Source organism: Heterocephalus glaber, unplaced genomic scaffold (genome assembly GCF_053883595.1).
Source record: "Heterocephalus glaber isolate CG9 unplaced genomic scaffold, H.glaber_assembly_v1.0 deba00001532, whole genome shotgun sequence".
Lineage (NCBI taxonomy): Eukaryota > Metazoa > Chordata > Mammalia > Rodentia > Bathyergidae > Heterocephalus > Heterocephalus glaber.
Genome location: NW_028258330.1, coordinates 234,592 through 252,392, shown reverse-complemented (window position 1 = coordinate 252,392; position 17,801 = coordinate 234,592). Strand labels below are relative to the sequence as shown.

At 44.2% G+C, this 17,801-nt stretch overlaps 2 protein-coding genes and 1 pseudogene across 9 annotated transcripts in view; 1 reads left to right on the top strand and 2 right to left on the bottom strand.

The window, feature by feature from the left end:
• Positions 1–2,535, bottom strand: part of Abhd12 (abhydrolase domain containing 12, lysophospholipase) — a 59,228-nt gene extending 56,693 nt beyond the window's left edge. For all 3 annotated transcript variants that reach the window (XR_015441932.1, XM_021252168.2, XM_087188612.1), the window contains exon 1: positions 2,185–2,535. Coding sequence is in view for 2 of the 3 variants with exons in the window: in XM_021252168.2 (XP_021107827.1) it covers positions 2,185–2,375 (191 nt within the window). In the remaining variant the exon portion in view is untranslated. The remainder of the gene's footprint in view (positions 1–2,184) is intronic.
• Positions 1,287–17,801, top strand: part of Gins1 (GINS complex subunit 1) — a 36,612-nt gene continuing 20,097 nt past the window's right edge. The window contains exons 1-7 of one of the 6 annotated variants that reach the window (XM_087188615.1): positions 1,287–2,006; positions 3,206–3,337; positions 4,324–4,585; positions 8,870–9,956; positions 12,930–12,994; positions 16,629–16,727; positions 17,696–17,786. In XM_087188615.1, the coding sequence (XP_087044741.1) occupies positions 9,882–9,956; positions 12,930–12,994; positions 16,629–16,727; positions 17,696–17,786 (330 nt within the window). In that variant the 5' untranslated portion in view covers positions 1,287–2,006; positions 3,206–3,337; positions 4,324–4,585; positions 8,870–9,881. Of the gene's footprint in view, positions 2,007–2,573; positions 2,719–3,205; positions 3,338–4,323; positions 4,586–8,869; positions 9,957–12,929; positions 12,995–16,628; positions 16,728–17,695; positions 17,787–17,801 lie in introns of those variants that run through there. The other 5 variants (XM_021252172.2, XM_021252171.2, XM_087188616.1 and 2 more) reach the window with 5 other exon arrangements.
• Positions 8,307–9,883, bottom strand: LOC101722109 (peroxiredoxin-1 pseudogene; annotated as a pseudogene).

Genomic DNA, 17,801 nt, shown 5'->3' with positions numbered 1-17,801 from the left:
AGTGAAAACTGTTGAAATTAACTGACGAATACATGGATGACCATTATATTGTCTTCTCTACATTGAAATATAGAAAAATGCCCAGAATAAAGAGTTAAAAGAAATTGTTAGGTTAGGATCTAAACAAAGGAAGACCACAAAAGACAATAATTGCAAAAGTATAGGGCTGGGGATTTAGCTCAGCGGCACCGTGCCTGCCTTCCAAGCGAAAGGTCCTGAGTTTGATCCCAGGTACCACCAAAAAAAAGCATATAATAGGCTTATACAAACACACAAAAATGCTACCTAACATGTAATCCAAATTAAGGCTACAAATCAGTGATTCCATTTTCTTTCATCAAACAAAGGTCAAAATGTGGCAATATACCATACTAGGGGAGGGGAGGCAAAACATTGATAGTGGAAGTACAAATCAGTACTTCAGAGGTTTTTGCTTTTTGCTTTTTGAGACAGGGTCTTGCTATGTAGCCCAGGCTGGCCTCGAACTCCCTGCATCCTGCCTCAGCCTCCCGTGTGCTAGGATTACAGGCATGTATCACCATGCCCAGATTTATTTAGCTTTACCTTTCAAAGTTATAAACACACATACATCCCTTGGCCCAGTAATTCCACTTCTAGGAAATTATTCTACAGCTATTCACTCATTCAACAAGTATCTTCTGCCACCTATGTGGCAGGTGCTGGAGATACAGAGGTGGAGAACAGCCTGCTTTTGTGATGGTTGTGTTCTCCTAGGACAGGAGACACAGGATCAGCAAGTATGCATGCAATTATAGCAATCAGAATGTCAAGCAGGTAACCAGGTAAACAGGGCTGCGCTGCAAGGCCTCTCTGAGCCTGCAAGGCACCAGAATAATGTTGGAAAGAGGCAACAAGAACCCTTAGGGTGACACACAAATTTGGCCTTCCTTTCCTGTTCTGCTTTTATTCCCCTAACAGTCTTGTGTTTATCTAAAGGACTCCACTCCAATGTTTCTGACACAAAACCAAAAAACAATCGGGTCCTTTTAATACAGCACTCTAGGGAGGTGCAGGGTAACACTGTTTCCCCAAACATTACCGTGCATAGCAATTCGATTCTTCCAACTTATCTTTTATGCTAAGCATGTTAATAAAATGTTTTAGAGACAATCATGAGTTCTTAATTCAGACAAGCCTTGCCAAAGAGAACAGATCAGGAGCCAGGGATGTAGCTCAGTGGCGCCGCGAATGCCTGGCAAGCACAAGGTCCTGAGTTCGAACCCTGGTACGGAAAAAAAAAAATGAAGCTTCAAAGACAACAGCTCAGTTTTACAAAAGCTACTTGTTAATTCTAGTCACACACAAAACCAAAACTGTCCGCCCTTCTCTCCTGGCAGGATTGCCAATCACAGACTTACAGGCCTCCATACTTCAATTTCATGATCTTTTAAGTATGGAAGTTGAAATTCCGATCTTCTTTAGAGGCAATTTGGATAAATATTTCATACTGATGTGGCCTGTATCAACAGAAGTCATTCGAAATGACCCCCAAAGAAAGGACTCTTCCACGACAACTGAGAACATTACATTCTAATTTCATCGAACATCTTGAAATATCGAAGGCTTCAAAATTACCATGCTCTACAAACAGCCAAGATGGAAAGAAATCTGTCTCTGTAAAGTACGTTCCTCTCTCGATTTTGAAATCAGCTTTACATAACCACAGATCCTTCCCGAAGCGAGGACGCAAAAACCCAAACGACTTCAGGACTCACAGATTCCAAGGAGACCGGCGCCCGCGTGCAGGCTGCTAAGCGCCAGGAGCACCCGCGCCGCCCGCCGGGACGCGAGACACCCTTCCCTCGCGAGGTCCCGCAGGCCAACTCGCATTCCCAGGTTCCGCGGGCGGGGTCCTCTGACAACCTCGAAGCACCCGAGACCCGGGCACCGAGAGCTCCGGACCCAGGGCGCAGGCCAAGGACGGGAGGTCCGAGCGACCCCCGCGCTGCGCTCCCACGGCCTCCTCGGGGTTGGGCGCGGGAGCGGTGAGCTAAGGTCCCGCGCGGAGGGGACAGGGCTGGGGTCGCAGCGCCGGGCTGCAGAGGGGTCGGGGGTCAGGGACAGGACGGGGGCCCCGCGGCCGGGACGTCTGAGGGGTCGGGGGGACGGGAACCGGGTCGGGATCCGCCGCATCCGGGGCTCGCTGTCCCAGCCCCACCTCACCTGCCCAGCGCCCGCTTCATGCCCGCGTCGGGCGCGCTGCGCGGCTCCGCCGGCCCCGGGCCCGCCAGGCGCAGGTTCCGCTTCAGGCGGCAGTCGGCGTCCAGCGCCGCAGCGGCCGAGCCGGAGGAGGAAGAGCCCGCGGCGGCGCAGCGCTCATGCTCCAAGGTGCCGGGCTCGGCCCGCTTCCTCATCCCGCGGCCGACAGCCCGGCTGCCCTCGGTGCCCCCTTGGCTTTGCCCGACCGCAGTCGCCGCCGTTCGCCGTTCGCCGTTCGCCGTTCGCCCTTAGCCGCTCGCCCCTTGCCGCCGCCAGGAGCCGGAGCGCAGCTCACATCCCGGGCAGCTCGCCCCACAGGCGCCTACGCCGGCCGCCACGCCGGCCAATCAGCGCCGGGCTCGGGCAGGCTCCGCCCCTCATCTCCTCTTCCCGGGTTCCGAGGCCTGCAGCCATCTTGGAGAAGGGCGGGTGAAGCCGTAGCCGAGCGTTCTCGTCAAACAGGGCTGAGCTCTGGATCTCACTACGCCGCGAACTCGGGTCAGTCCTTGTCGCTAGATGGATCCCATCGGGCTGCAGCGGTCCGAACGGGAGAACGCTGGGAGGTCGCTGGCCAGAAACGGTTCACCGGGCGACAAAAGTCGCAGCGCAAAGCGGGCGCCCCAGCACCGGCTCCTGAAATGCCCCCAGCCAAGATACCCCGAGATGTCCCCGGTCAGGAGACCCCAAAATGCCATTAAGGTTTGGGCGAACTAACAGGCAACAAATCACAATTCCGTTCTAATAATTTATAGCAATCTTCCTACAAGGACTCTACCTTTAAAAACATGCTTCCTAGCGGCTCTTCGCCTGCCTGGCAAGCACAAGGTCCAGAATTCAATCCCCGGTACAGAAAAAACAAAAACCAAACAAACAAAAACCATGCTTCCAGATAATTTGAAAAAAAATTCATAGATATTTAGCTTTTGGGTCTAACGTATGAAAAATGATCTGCTTAAACAATTTACTCTTTGAAAACCTGTGTTAGATTTTAGATGCCTATGAAGTGATTAGAGCCAGACTTGGTGGCACACACGTGTCAAAATCACAGCATTTGGGAGGCTGAGGCAGGAGGATCGCTGCGAGTTGAGGCCAGCCTGGGCTACATAGTAAGTTCAAGGTCAGTCTGAACTACATAGTGAGACCCTCTCTCCAAAACAAAATAAAACCCAATGGGGAGGGAATAAAGTGATTAGAACTGACAAATGCAAGGAAATGCATTTCAAAGATAAATTTGAACTTGTGAAACCCAAATTAAGCATTAACTTACCCATCCTAAAGAGATAAAAGGAAATAATAATTTTCACACATTTAGTTTTGTTGTTTTGGTTTTAATACACAACCATTAATTTTACAAATAATCTTGGGCAAGAGATATACTTGCTTACTTATCCCAAAGGTTTTTTTTTTCCTGGGTTTTCTGAGTTTATTATTATTTTTATTATTATTATTTTATTTTTAGGAAATCAGAAGTTTTTTGGGGGGGAGGGTACCAAGGATTGAACTCAGGACCTTGCACTTTCGAGGTAGGCGCAGCACCACTGAGCTAAATCCCCAGCCCTAGGGTTTTCTGTTTTGAGGCAGTATCTCACTATGTAGTTCAGGGTGGCCTCAAACTTAAAGCTATCCTCAAACCTCAGCCTCCTGAGTGCTGGAATTACAGGCATGCACCTGGCTCCAAAACTACTTTTGTAACATCAACATCTGTGCCAGTTTGAAGATTACTTGATAATAAAGTTGATAAAGATCAATTACAAGCTGGGTATAGTGGTGCACGCCTGTAATCCCAGCACTCTGGAAGCTGAGGTAGCAGGATCACCAGCCTGGGCTACATAGTGATACCTCATCTCCAAAAAAAAAAAAAAAAATCAATTAGCAATGTCTTTAGAAATGTACTGGTCCTTAACTTTGTAATGATATTTTAAGTTGCAAAAGAATTTCTTTGACCATGTTACAAAGTATCACAGCCTGTATTCATATTTGTGTGGATATGTAAATACTCACTTTAAAAAACAAACAGTACTGGAGATTTGGGGATCTAGAAACAAAAGTGTATTAAAAGAACAAAAGCCTTTGACCCTATCATTCACAAAATTTTATTTACAGAAAAAAAATGCAAAGAAGAAAGGGCTGGAGAGAAGAAGGAAATCCAAGGGCTACTGAATCTTTTGCTGGCACCAGCCCCTGCCCATGCAGTCCTCAGCTGGTCAGGCCTTAAATATCAAGATATCAAGACGCACTGGTGAAGCCCACTTCCGAAGTCTCTAGGTCACAACCCTCTCTGAACCCTGGGCTTCTCTACCAATGGTCTACCAGTCCCTGAAGGCACCTAAAAGCTGAGTTCCCAGGCTGCGGATGTAGCTCAGAGGTACAGCACTTTGCTAGCATGTGTGAGCCCCTGGGGTTCAGTGGGCAGCACAGCAACAAAACACAGTTGAGCACGGCTCAACTCTAAGAGCTCCTCCTGCACTTTCTCAGGCCAAACTCTGTTGTCACCCTTGGTTCCTCCTTTATATGCTACAGCATCTCTGTCCCCTAGCTGATGCTGACCTTTCAAATCTACCTAGGATCCAGCCACTGTGGACAAACAGCCATCATCCTGCACTTTGCGTTTTTTTTTTTTTTAAACTAGGATTGAACCCAGGACCTTCACACCGAGCTATATCCCAGCTGTTTTTGATTTATTTTGAGACAAGTTATCACTAAATTGTTAAATTCCCCAGGCTGGGCCAGAATTTGTGATCATTCCGTCTCAGAGTCCCACACTGTTGGGATTACAGGCTTGCACTGCCATGCACAGCTTCACCTGGATTATTTTAATGACGTAGGGGATTTCTTGCCTCACTTCTGTCTAATTAGGTTGGCTTACCACATAGGATTTTTTAAAAACTATGTCAAAATCTGTCAGTTGTTTACTAAAAACACCTCAGTAGTCCCCTCCTCACTCAAAACAGAAAATGTCTGAATGGAAGGGCCTACAGAACCTAGGACTTTCCTTTAGTCTCCTCTGGTCTCAGGCACCAGCTTCCACCTCCTGCTCTAGCCACCACATCCTGCTCAGGACCTTTGCACTTCCCAGGACCCAGACCTCTCTGCCCTCTAATAGCTACACTGACAGGGCTTGCTCCCTCCCCACAGGTCTGTGTGTTCTGAACACTTTAACTCTAAACTTTGTCAGGCCTGACATAAGTGAATCCTTCACAAACAAATGATAAAGCAAACAAGCTGCTTTTAGCAAACAATAGCAGCTTCTCAGTAAATAGGGCAAATGGACTCAAAACGAAGTATACAACCCCCCCGGCACTGAGAAGTCCAGTGATTTGTCTGCACACCTCAGCAGACCATCCTTGAGCATCCAAGTCATAAATATTTCACCCCAGATTCCTTAGCACCTTCAATACCTAGCTTAATTCATCTCCCAGTTAATTGTTTAAGAACTCCTCTCGACAAATTAGAGGAATTCTTTTTTTTTTTTTTGGTACCAGGGATTGAACTCGGGCCCTTGCACGGGCGCCGGAACCACTGAGCTAAATCCCCAGCCCAAATGTAAGTGAGGTTTATTGTTTTGTTTTGTTTTGGTACCAGGGATCGAACTCGGGTCCTTGTGCTTGTGCAGCAGGCAGCGAAACCACTGAGCTAAATCCCCGACCCTCAGTTAATTGTGAATATCTCTCTCCTAGTATTAGCCCAGTCACTCAAGGATGAAATCTCTCCTGCTATCTAGCTGCTGCTATCTCTCTCCCGATGTCAGCCCATCCACACACAGATGTCATAAAACTTGGCTTTTCCCAGCTAGCTGCTAAAATCTCCTGATTTTAGTCCCTGTTAACTGGATAAACTTTCCTTTCAAAAGTGTTTTGACAAGTGGATTCTTTATAATACTTCAGACTCTCTCACTGTCACTCTGTTCACTTTTCTTGGCTTAGTTTTGTTAACGATTAGCACCAGTATTTTTGGCATCAATATATTTGTATCTGCATGTTGCTGGTTTCCCACACTGCAATGTAGGCTAAAGAAAGGATCTTGTTTGGGCCGGGGATTTAGTTCAGTGGTTTCGGCACCTGCCTCACAAGTACAAGGTCCCAAGTTCATCCCCGGTGCCAAAAACTAAAAATAGAAATAAATTAAAATTTAAAAAAAGAAAGGATCTTTTCTACTGCTTCAGGGTTCGACTAATGCCTGGGTCATAACAGGTACCTCATAAATTTTTGCTGAAGGAAAGATTTTGTTCATTACAGCTCCTCAGAGGTAGCATTACTGTCTTGGTTCTAGAAATGAGGTGAGCATCTAAAGTATTAGAAACAGCTAAATTTGATAGAAAGTAATATGCAGTCAGAGAGGGATTAGACTCTCAGAGTCAGCACAAAAAAAATAGACGTCTGGGGCTGGGGATTTAGCTCAGTGGTTCCACTGTCTGCCTTGCAAGCACAAGGACCCAAGTTCGATCCCCAGTACCAAAAAAGAAACCCCAACCAAATAACAAAAAAAATAGACGTTGGAATTGTGGCTGAATCTGAAGAAAGCGAGGCCTCAGGATGGAGTCATAGTAGTCAGGCCTTTGAGATAAACAGCAACTTGGATTATACTGTAATTAGCACCATCTGGTCCAGTGAGCCCAGGTAGGTATGAGACATACAGGTGGATGACCAGAACATCTGGACCCATACTGCGTTTCCTTCCCCTAAATGTCTTTGTTCTTTCCATATACCCTTGCTACATGACTCACTTCCCTATTGGATCAGTACTAGCTCAGTGGCTATACCTGTAATCCTATAGGTTGATTGTAGTTTGACCCATGTTGTACCTACATTGTGATTTTGCTGTATAAAATACTCTTGATAAAGAGCCTCAGCACCCACCCATGTGGGACTCCTAGAAATCCAGGAGCTATTCTTAATTCCAATAAAACTCGCCTAACTTCGTCCTTTAGTTTACAGCTTCATTCCTTGATGTGAGACCATGAACTTGGCACATCTGACATCTGTCAGGTTGGGAGTTATATTTTTTCCATATCAAAGAGACTTTGCCTCCCAGCTGAAACTGAAAAGGTACGAGGGTGAGGAGGGTTGTGGATGCTATGCTGCAGCATGGTCCACTATAGAACTGTGTATTTGATAATAAATACTTAGCTATGAACCAGGTGAGGTAGCACACACCTGTAATTCCAACACTCAGGAGGCTGAGGCAGGAGAATTGCAAGTTCAAGGCCAGTCTGAGCTACATAGTGAGTTTGAGACCAGTCTGAAGTACATAGCAAGACCCTGTCTCAAAAGCAAAACAAAACAATAAAAACACTTAGCTAAATTATTCCTTACTGTGGAGATGAAAAGGAAATATCACTCAGCATAAGGGTAAGATTTAGTGGCTTTAAGGTAGGCCAGTCCCACTCCCACTTTTTCAGATATGTACTACTGTATCTGCATTTGTAAAAGAGCAACGTTGTTTCTAGGGTTAGTGACAATGAATTCAATATTGGTTTTTGGAAATTAATATTACTTGCTTAGGGCTTAGGAATACAGCAAGCATGAGGCCTTGGATGTTTGCTCTCCAGCAACAAAAGAAGGCAGGGAGTATTACTGCTTTTCAGAAAATAGCCAAATAAAATGAATTGCTTCTATGTCAATGATTTCTATCTTTGATTCTATAGTTTAGGAAACTTTCCAAAATCATCTAGGCAATAAAACGTTTGTTGAAGTTGTGGTAATCTAGGAATTCTCTCCCTCTTATGTCACTTTTTGTGTGTGTGTGTGCTGGGGATCCAACCTAGGGATTTCCATGCTAGGGAAGTGCTCTATCACTGACCCTGCATCCCCACAAATGCTTCTATTTTATTTTATTTATTCTCAGTTCAAGTTTAATAGACATTACAAAAGATTAGTGAGTGGGCTGATGCCCTGCTACTGGTACATCATACATTAGCAGATAGTCTACCTCATGACGCAGCTCAGGCCGTTACTACTAGTGGAAGAAAAGAAGGTTTCCCCAACTCCTGTAGGAAAGGCATGTATTGCCCCACACCACATCTTGTGTTTAAAGGATGTAAAAAAAAAAAAAAGTACAAAAGAGCTTTTGTTCTCATGGCCCAGTGTTCACTTCTGCTTGGAGAAATATTTTTTGCTCTTCTGGACGTCAGGGGTGATAGCATCACTACCAGGCTCCCACCCAGCTGGGCACATTTCTCCATGTGTCTGTGAACTGGAGGCCTGACCAAGTCTCAGAGTCTCATCCACACAGCAGCCACCAGGAAGGTCATCCCTTATCATCACCTGAATGAGATGTCATCGTCAGCCTTTAAGACTGCATAATCTTGAGCAATAGTGCGCTTGGGATGTGACACCAAGGGGATGTTCATAGGCCCCATCCTCCTTGTTTCTTGGGAGTGTGGATCCATGCCAGATGACAGAAGAATCCTCAGAAGCACTAATCAATCACTTGGCAGTTAGTTTCTTAAATTCTTCTGCCCAGTTACTGAAAGCAATTATTTTCACAGGGCACACAAAGGTGAAGTCAAGAGGGTAAAAGAAGACCACAACATATTTTCTTTTGTAGTCAGGCTGGTATCTTTGAATTGACCATCTGGCATAACAGCTGTGACTTTAAAGTTGGGGAAAAGGTGTCTAATTTTGGCATTTCTTTTTCTTTTTGGTTCCAGGGATCGAACTGGGGTCCTTGCGCTTGCAAGGCAAGCAGCAGAACCACAGAGCTAAATCCCCCGGCCCTTGGCATTTCTTGAAGACATCTTGCTACAGAAGTTCCCACACCCAGGTCCCCCAACTGCAGGCCACCCACACCAGGCAGGAAGAGGACCCCACGAATGTTTTTAAATGACTTATAGAATCAGAGTGGTACCATAGAGCTGAAGGTAAAAAGCTTAGCCACAGAGGTCTAATCCATTTACAAGCAGTGTGACCTTGGACAAATTACCAAACTACAGTTTCCTTATCAGTTCTCCAATATGTATCCACCTTTAGCCTGCTATGGTGGCACAAGCCTGTAATCCCAGTACTCCGGAGGCTGAGGCAGGAGCCCGGCTATACAAGGAGTTCAAGGCCGGCCTAGACTACCCAGCAAGATCCCATCTCCTAGGTCACAGTCCCAGCCACACTGGAGGCACCCAATAAAAGATGGTTACCTTGTCTTAACTCTGTATTCCCCTTTTCCCAAAGCTCTTGGTAACATCTAAATCAGTGATGGTGAACCTTTTAGAGCATTCAATGATATAAACAGCTCTTTCAATGACATAAGTGGTGGCACTTGTACCTTAACCTCCCTTCCGACCTAAGGTAATGAATGGATCAATGCAAAAAGGAAGCTGCAGGGTGTGCCAGTCGCACGGTCAGCGACCTGGGCTCTCAGAGACTCTTGGTTCAGCCTAGGCGCACAGGCCGTCTGCCGCCTACTCGCAAATCTTTACCACTTCACTGCGTTCCCCCCCGGAATACGATTTCTCAGCGGGGATAAATGTTCCTTTGTGGCCGCCGTAGGCCGGGAGGCCCGGCAGTGAGTTCCTATTGGCTGGATGTGTTTGGCGCCAAAGCCGGCAAAGGCGGAGAGGAGGCACCGGACCTGTGGGGCACTGAACAACTTGAGCTCGCCAGAGCCCAGTGACTGTTTGGCCTGAGAAGTAGCGGTGGAGGGGGCCGAGAGACCGGGGCGCGTTTGCCATGTTTTGTGAAAAAGCTATGGAGCTAGTACGCGAGCTGCACCGCGCACCGGAAGGGCAGCTGCCCGCTTTCAACGTGAGAGAGCTGCCGGGCTCTGGAGGGTCATGAGGAGGGCGTGGCCAGGGCGGAGAGAACAGGGGCGGGCTTAGGTGTGGTCTGGCTTGGGGGTGGGCCGGGCGGGAGCCCCGGGAAGGGCCTGGGCGCGGTCTGTCCTGGGGGCGGGGCCTCGGGCGGGTCTTGGGAGCGTGGAGTCGGGTAAGGGTGACAAGTTTGTGCCACCACACCTACCTAAGGGTGACTCTTGGGACTCGATGCTCATAAAGATACAACAACCTGTAATTCCAGTACTGCTATATATCGGGAAAAGTGGATATTGCTTCTCTAGATTATTGACAGAGCTACTGTATAACATGAATTTAATATTTTACTTTTACAACAGAAAATGTTTTAAAAATTTACTTCAAAGTTGACAGTAGGGAAACTCCCTTGGCCTTTTTCTACTACTTCCTTTTTGTTTTGTTTTGAGCCAGGGTCTCACTATGTAGTTCAGGCTGGCCTTGAACTCACTCTGTAGCCCAGACTGGGCTCGAACTCACTCCAATGCTCCTGCCTCAGCCTCGCAAGTGCTGGGATAACAGGCGTGTGCCATAATACCTGGCTTGGCCTTTTTATTCTTGCAGTACAAACTAAAAACATTTTAAAAAACAAAACAAAACAGGCATGGTGGCACATACCTGTAATCCCACTTGAGAGGTTGAGGCAGGGGGATGAGGAATTAGAGGTCAGACTGGGCAATTTATCAAGAACCTATCTCAAGATAAAAAGGACTAAGATTGTAGTTCAGTGGTAGAAAATCCCTGGGTTCAATTGTCAGCACCATAAAAAACACTTTAAAAATTAACCTTTAGGGCCAGGTATTTAGGTCAGTGGTGCTGTGCTTGCTTGGCAAGCACAAGGTCTTGAGTTCAATTCCCAGTACCCCCCAAAAAAACAAAACACCAAAAATTAACCTTTAAAGGCCAATTTTTCAGTAAACTGTAAATTATTTAAAAGCTTTTATTGCTTTTGTATGACCCAATTTTTTTGTCATCGGTTTTTTGTTTGTTTGTTTGTTTGTTTTGGTACCAGGGCTCAAACTCAGGTCCTTGCACTCGTGCAGCAGGTGGCAAAACCACTGAGCTAAATCCTCGGCTCATGTTATCAGTTTTATTGAAGTATACTTTGTGTATGACAAAATATATAGTTGAAGTGATTTTTGAATTTTAACAAATATACATACATTTTTTTGTTTGTTTTGAGACAAGGTCTTGCTATGCAGTCCAGGCTGGCCTTGAACTCACTATGGTGCCCAGGCTGCCTTCGAATTTGTGGCAGTCCTCCTGCCTCAGCCTCCCAAGTGCTGGGATTACAGGGGTGTACTACCATGCTCGGCTATACATCTTCATATCTAGCACCTTGATCAATATTTTTATGGCCACCGAAGTGTCACATCCTCCATTGTAGCTATCACCTACAGTCTGTGGCAACCACAATTTACTGTTTCTGATTGCTGATTATATTTTGTCATTTTAACATATTGCTGGGTTGAAATGCCAGGAGTTGGCAAACTTTTTCTATAAATGGCTAGATGGAATCATATAGTATACCTTTTTTGGTTTTGGCCTCTTCTGCTTAAATAATGGATTTGGAATTATGTATGCTTTGAGATTATATGTATGTCTTCAGTAGTTCCTTTTTTATTTTTACTTTTTTTGGTAAAAGATACATAATATAAAGTTTATCACTATAACCATTTTTAATTACAATCACATAGTTATCTGACTATCACCACTATTTTCAAACCCTTTTCATTACCCTGAACAAAAACCATCGTCATTGAGGCAGGTGTGGTGGTGCACATCTGTGATTCCAGTACTCAGGAGGCTGAGTCAAGAGGATCGCCATGGGTTCAAGGCTAGGCTGGCCTACATAGTGAGTTCAAGGCCAGCCTGAACTACAGAGTGAGACCCTGTCTCAGAAAACCAAACTAAGGCTGGGGCAAACCAAGCTCAATGGCAACATGCCTGCCTCGAAAGTGCAAGGTCCTGAGTTTGATCCTAGGAACCACAAAAAAACCCAAACCAAACAAAACATCTCCAGTGAGTAATAACTCTGTATTCCCCTTTTCCCAAAGCTCTTGGTAACATCTAAATCAGTGACAGTGAACCTTTTAGAGCATTCAGTGATATACACAGCTCACTGTGGCACTTGTACCATAGGTCTGCCACTGCTCTAAACTATTTCGGATGAACAGAATCATACAGCTGTCTTTTTATGTCTGGAGTCTTTCATTTAGCATATAATTTTCGAGATTCATCCTTGTTGCAGCATCTATCAATACTGGTACTGATTTCTTTTTATAGCCAAATGATATACCACATTTATTTACCCGACAGTGTGGACAGATATGATATTTGGAGTGTTTCCCAAATTGTGTGTGTGTGTGTGTGTGTGTGTGTGTAACAGAGTCTTACTTTGTAGCCCAGGCTGACCTTGAACTTGCAATCCTCCTGCCTCAGCCTCCCATGCAGCTGAGATTACAGATGTACACCCCACCATCCCTAGCTTGTTTCTACTTTTTGACTTTTTTTTCCAGTACCGGGAATCAAACTCGGGACCTTGCTCTTGCCAGTCAGGTGCAGCACTGCTGAGCTACATCCCTGGCCCTTTTTGACTATTTTGAATAATGCTGTTAAACACATTTATATACAAGTTTTTTGTGTGAACATGTTTTCAATGTGCTTGTGTCTATGCCTAGGAGTGAGATTGCTAGATCATGTGGTGATTCTGTGTTAACTTTTTGGAGGACCATTGGATTGTTTTCCACAGGGCTCTGCCATTTTACATTCCTTTCCAACACATGTTATAGCCATCCTAGTAGTGTGAAAGGGCTATTGCTTTTTGGTAAGGTATATAAATCAAAGATAAATATAGTGCAGATAGAATATTGTCACAGAGTTGGTAGAGGAAATAAATGAATGTGTATTAATATCAGTTTGTGTGTTTTAGGAGGATGGAATCAGACAAGTTCTGGAGGAAATGAAAGCTTTATATGAACAAAACCAGTCTGATGTGTAAGTTTTGATGAGATAGATATTTTAAAACAATTTTAGCAATAAGATGTTGAAATCAGATAACCTTGCATTAGTCTTTGGAACTAATTATTTTTTAATTCTCTGAGCCTGATCATACTCTAGCTGTACAAATTATTATTATTATTTTTTTTTTTTGCGGTACCAGGGATCGAACTCAGGACCTTCCACTTCTGAGGCAGGTGCGGTGCCACTGAGCTAAATCCCTGGCCCCTCTAGCTGTACAAATTAGCACAGGACTAGAACTATAGGAATCTGTGCTGATCATTGCTTTATTTGTGATGCTAAAGTGATGCTTGCCACGTGGTAAATGTTTAATGAATATCTGTGATTTGAAGAGTGTGGGTTGAGAAGAATTAAATAGATCTAAAGATGAAACATGAGTCAGTAAAAACCCTAACAGTGTGAAACATACGTTTCTAGTTTGTTTTCTTTAACCGATCCCTCTTGTGTTTGTCTGAGGAGAATGGGCAATTTATAAACTTAGCAGGAGCTGTGTGATTTCTGATGGTCAAATTCATCTCACAAGAACTCCTGTCACAAAAGGCTGCTGCTTTGTAGTCAAGAGCATTCTCTAGCTTCCTCATTCAAAGCGAGCATGGAAATTGGTGCAGTGGAGAATCTGACCAACTTCCCAGAGACACAGTAGAGTAAGACCCAGAAGGGTGCCAAGTGTTAGATCAGAAATCAGGATGTCAGCCTAGAGAGGTTTGTTTTTGAGTTACTTGGATATGGAAATCAAGAGCATGCTAATAAGATTTGTAGGGCACACAAAGATGGGCACAAAATGATGACAGATGTATTTTTCAGCTACTGTGTATGAGTAGATAACAGAAAGATCTTTGTAGATAGAATGAGAAATGAGACCTCAGCAGGCTTGCAACACGTGTAAAAGGCAAACGGTCCTGGTCCAGGTCTCCGAGTCATTCACTGATTCAGCAAATACACAGTGAGGAGGTGGGGCCAACAAATGGCTCTGGTATTCCTGTGGTAAATGACACAGTCCAGATTCCTGTCTCGTGGCCCTTACAGTCTCCTGGAGGAGAAAGATAGTAAATGCAGTAAAAAGATAGTAAAGGCTACAGAATGCTATGGGTTAATAATGAAGATGTAGCTTGGATTGAGGAATCAGGAGTGGCAGAGACCTAAGCAGAAGCAGGTTTGACTGAGATAGTGATTGTGGCAGAGAGCATTCTAGGCAGAGGGAACAACATATGCAGAGGCCCTGGGCATGAAAGAAGGCAGCATGGCTGGAGCTTAGCAGAGGGCAAGAGGTGGCCCTTTGCTAGAGACGTTCAGGTGTTGGCGGGTGGTAGCTCATTTGTGTTCTAAGAAATTGTCTTGGATGCTTTGTGCATGGCTCCCAGAGAAGCTGAGAGGAGAGGGAGGCATGCTGGCCATATGGGTGATGTAGAGGTGACCTGAACAGGTAAAGAATGAACAGAATAAAGACATGTTCTGGAGATGCCTTTCAGGTCTTGACCATTAAGGGAATGATTTTCCTATATCACTGTATTTGTGCCATTTGAAAATTCATGACATGAAATTCTGTTTCCTACCCTCCTAGTTTCTCCCTGAGAAGGCAGTTATTGTTTATCAGTTTCTAGTTAAAATTATTTGTGAAAAGAAATTGATTCCTTTTTAATTGTTCATATATAAATGTGAATTTTTAAAAGAAATTCTTATGTACTTTGTACAGTACTGATGATAGGTCAGGTGTATTTTATTTGTACTCTTTTTTGTTTGTTTGTTTGTTTGTTTTTGGTTTTTTGAGATGGCCTCAGACTTACTGTGTAGCCCAGGCTGCCCTTAAACTTACAGTGATCCTCCTGCCTCGGCTTCCCAAGTTCTGAGATTACAGGCATGTGTATGTACCACCATGCCTGGCTGTTTGTACTCTTTCCTTGTAACCCAATGTACGTTGTAAGCAATGTGGAGAATAAATATGACCTTCATGGGGTGGCAGAAGTGTATGAAACAGATCTTAGGAGCTAAGGGTATAGTTTAGTAGTAGAGTACTTGTTAGCATGAGTGAAGCCCTGGTTTTGATCCATAACACCTAGGTTTGATCTCTAGTACCACAAAAACAAAGCAAATAACCCTACCTGATCTTGACAGTGTGATAGAATGGGATCTATTTTACCTGTATTTTGTCTCCCACTCCCCTCTACTCAATACTGAGGTTTGAATCCAAGGCGTTGCTAGGGCTTGACAAATGCTAGGTAGTATTCAATCACCGAGCTGCACCCCAAGCCCTTATCATTTTTAATTTTTTATTTATTTTTTGTTTTGTCTTTTTGGTATCGGAGATCGAACTCAGGACCTTGTGCTTGTGAGGCAGGCGGCGGAACCACTGAGCTAAATCCCTGACCCTTTAATTTTTTTTTTTTTTTTTTTGGTACAGGGGATCGAACTCGGGTCCTTGTGCTTGCGCAGCAGGCGGCGAAACCACTGAGCTAAATCCCCAGCCAACCCTTTAATTTTTTATTTTGAGACAGGGTCTTGCTGAGTTCTTCAAACTGGCTTCAAACTTGTGATCCTCCTGTCTCAGCCTCCCCGAGTGCTGGGATTACAGGAATGCGCCACACACCCAACAAATTTTTTTACCTATATAGTACTGTATTTCCAGGGTCTAATGAAGTGCTTGGCATGGAGCAGACACTACACAAATTAATCTTTTTCTTATTCATCTGGTTCCCTTTCAAATTCCAAAATAGATTCTTGGTTTGTTTTTTTTTTTGGTACCGGGGATCAAACTCAGGACCTTGTGCTTTTGAGGCAGGCGGCAGAACCACTGAGCTAAATCCCTGGCCCTCCAAAGTAGATTCCTTTTTTTTTTTGGTACCGGGGATTGAACTCGGGTCCTTGCTCTTGCACAGCAGTCGGTGAAACCACTGAGCTAAATCCTCAGCCCAGGAGATGTACTTTTTATAAGGAAAACAAAAATTTTCTCTACCTCGGTGTGAACACTGAAGTACAGTACATGTGCATAGTTGGAGATCAACAGATTTATTTATTTATTTATTTATTGAAACAAGGTCTTACTTTGTAGTTCAGGCTGGCCTTGAACTCATGACAATCCTCCTGCTTCATTCTGGCTCCCAAGTTTTGGGATTACAAGTGTGCCCCGCCATGCCTGACAACAGATTTTTAGAGGAATGAAGGACCATTTTGACTACATCTTAACTTACTTTATTTTAATAAGGACTTGGAACAACTACTGAAAGAGAACTACTACCTCAAAAAACATGAGAGGAGACAGGGACCTTCTGAATAGTACTGTTATGTTTGACTCTTATGCCAGCATGGTAAAGAGATTCCAAAAAGTGAGTGAACAGCATTTGTCTCTTAGAACCAACAGAGGTTAATCAGTGTGCAAAAACGCTAAGCACCAAATGGTTAAACAAAATGTATCTAGTAGTATGATTTTAGGCAAGTTATTTCACTTTGGACTTTTTTATCTTGCAACATATTAATCCAAGCACTGATGAGTAGGTTAACTGGTGCTAATAATTAATGGATAAAAACAAACACGTAAGGCAGTAGTTGTTAGCTTTGAAATCTTAGGCTGAAATGTACATAATTTGCTGTTGTGCTCTTTTAATGATCTTACAAGGAATGACGCAAAGTCAGGTGGACGAGGTGATTTGATACCAACTATCAAATTTCGGCACTGCTCTCTGTTGAGAAATCGACGCTGCACTGTTGCGTACCTGTAAGTGACTCAGTTTTTATTTGAGGTAACGAGGAACCTGGGAGGGTTTTCTGTGTCATTTGGTTTTCCAGGTAAACTTTACAAATGGTAGATTTGTTTCTTTATAAAAATTCTAAATTCTTTTATTTTTTCCATTTTAAAACTTTTTATTATGAAACAAGTCAATTGCAATATTCATAAAAGGAGAAAAAAATAACAATAAAATCTATGGAGCCATCAGATCTCCTTGAGTCTTTCTGTTTTCCTCTTGGGGTACTGGAGATTAAACCTCAAGCCTTAGCATGCTAGGTAAGTGCTCTACAACTGAGCCACATCCCCAGCCCTTTAATTAATTATTCCTTTTTTTTTTTTTTTTTGAGACAGAGTCTTGCTATGTAGTTCAGGCTGGCCTTAAACTCACTCAATATGTAGCACAGGCTGGCCTCGAACTCATAGTGATCCTCCTGCCTCAGCCTCCTGAGTGCTGGGATTACAGGTGTGTGCCACCATGCCCAGCTTAATTAATTTTTGCAGTACTGGGAATTAAACTAACAAAGTGTTGAGCTACATAGCCCTTGCCCTTTTTATTTTATTTTATTTTATTTTATTTTTTTATTTTTATTTTGAGACAAGATCTTGCTAAGTTGCCCAGACTGGCCTTGTACTTGGATCTTCCTGCCTTGCCTCCCCATTACCTGGGATTACATGCGTGCACTACTGTGCCTGGCTGCTCTTAGGTCTTTCATGTTTCACCGTATTTATTTCCTCATGTTTTGTTTGGCCCACACCTAGAGAAGTGAGCAGAGCAGCATCTTCCTGGGATCTGTCCAGTCCGTGTTTGTGTTTCCTCTGTTGTCTCAAGGACGTTTTCTTACAGGGGGTTTGTTTTATCAGGAGCCATGTAAAGGCTGCTGCTCTATCTGGGTTGTCTGTTGAGTCTTGATCAGAATGAGCTCTGAGCCCTTCAGTTTTCTGTATATGCTTCCTAGGTATGATCGACTGCTTCGCATCAGAGCCCTCAGGTGGGAATATGGCAGTGTCTTGCCAAGTGCTTTACGATTTCACATGTCTGCTGAAGAAGTAAGTGAAGTAGTG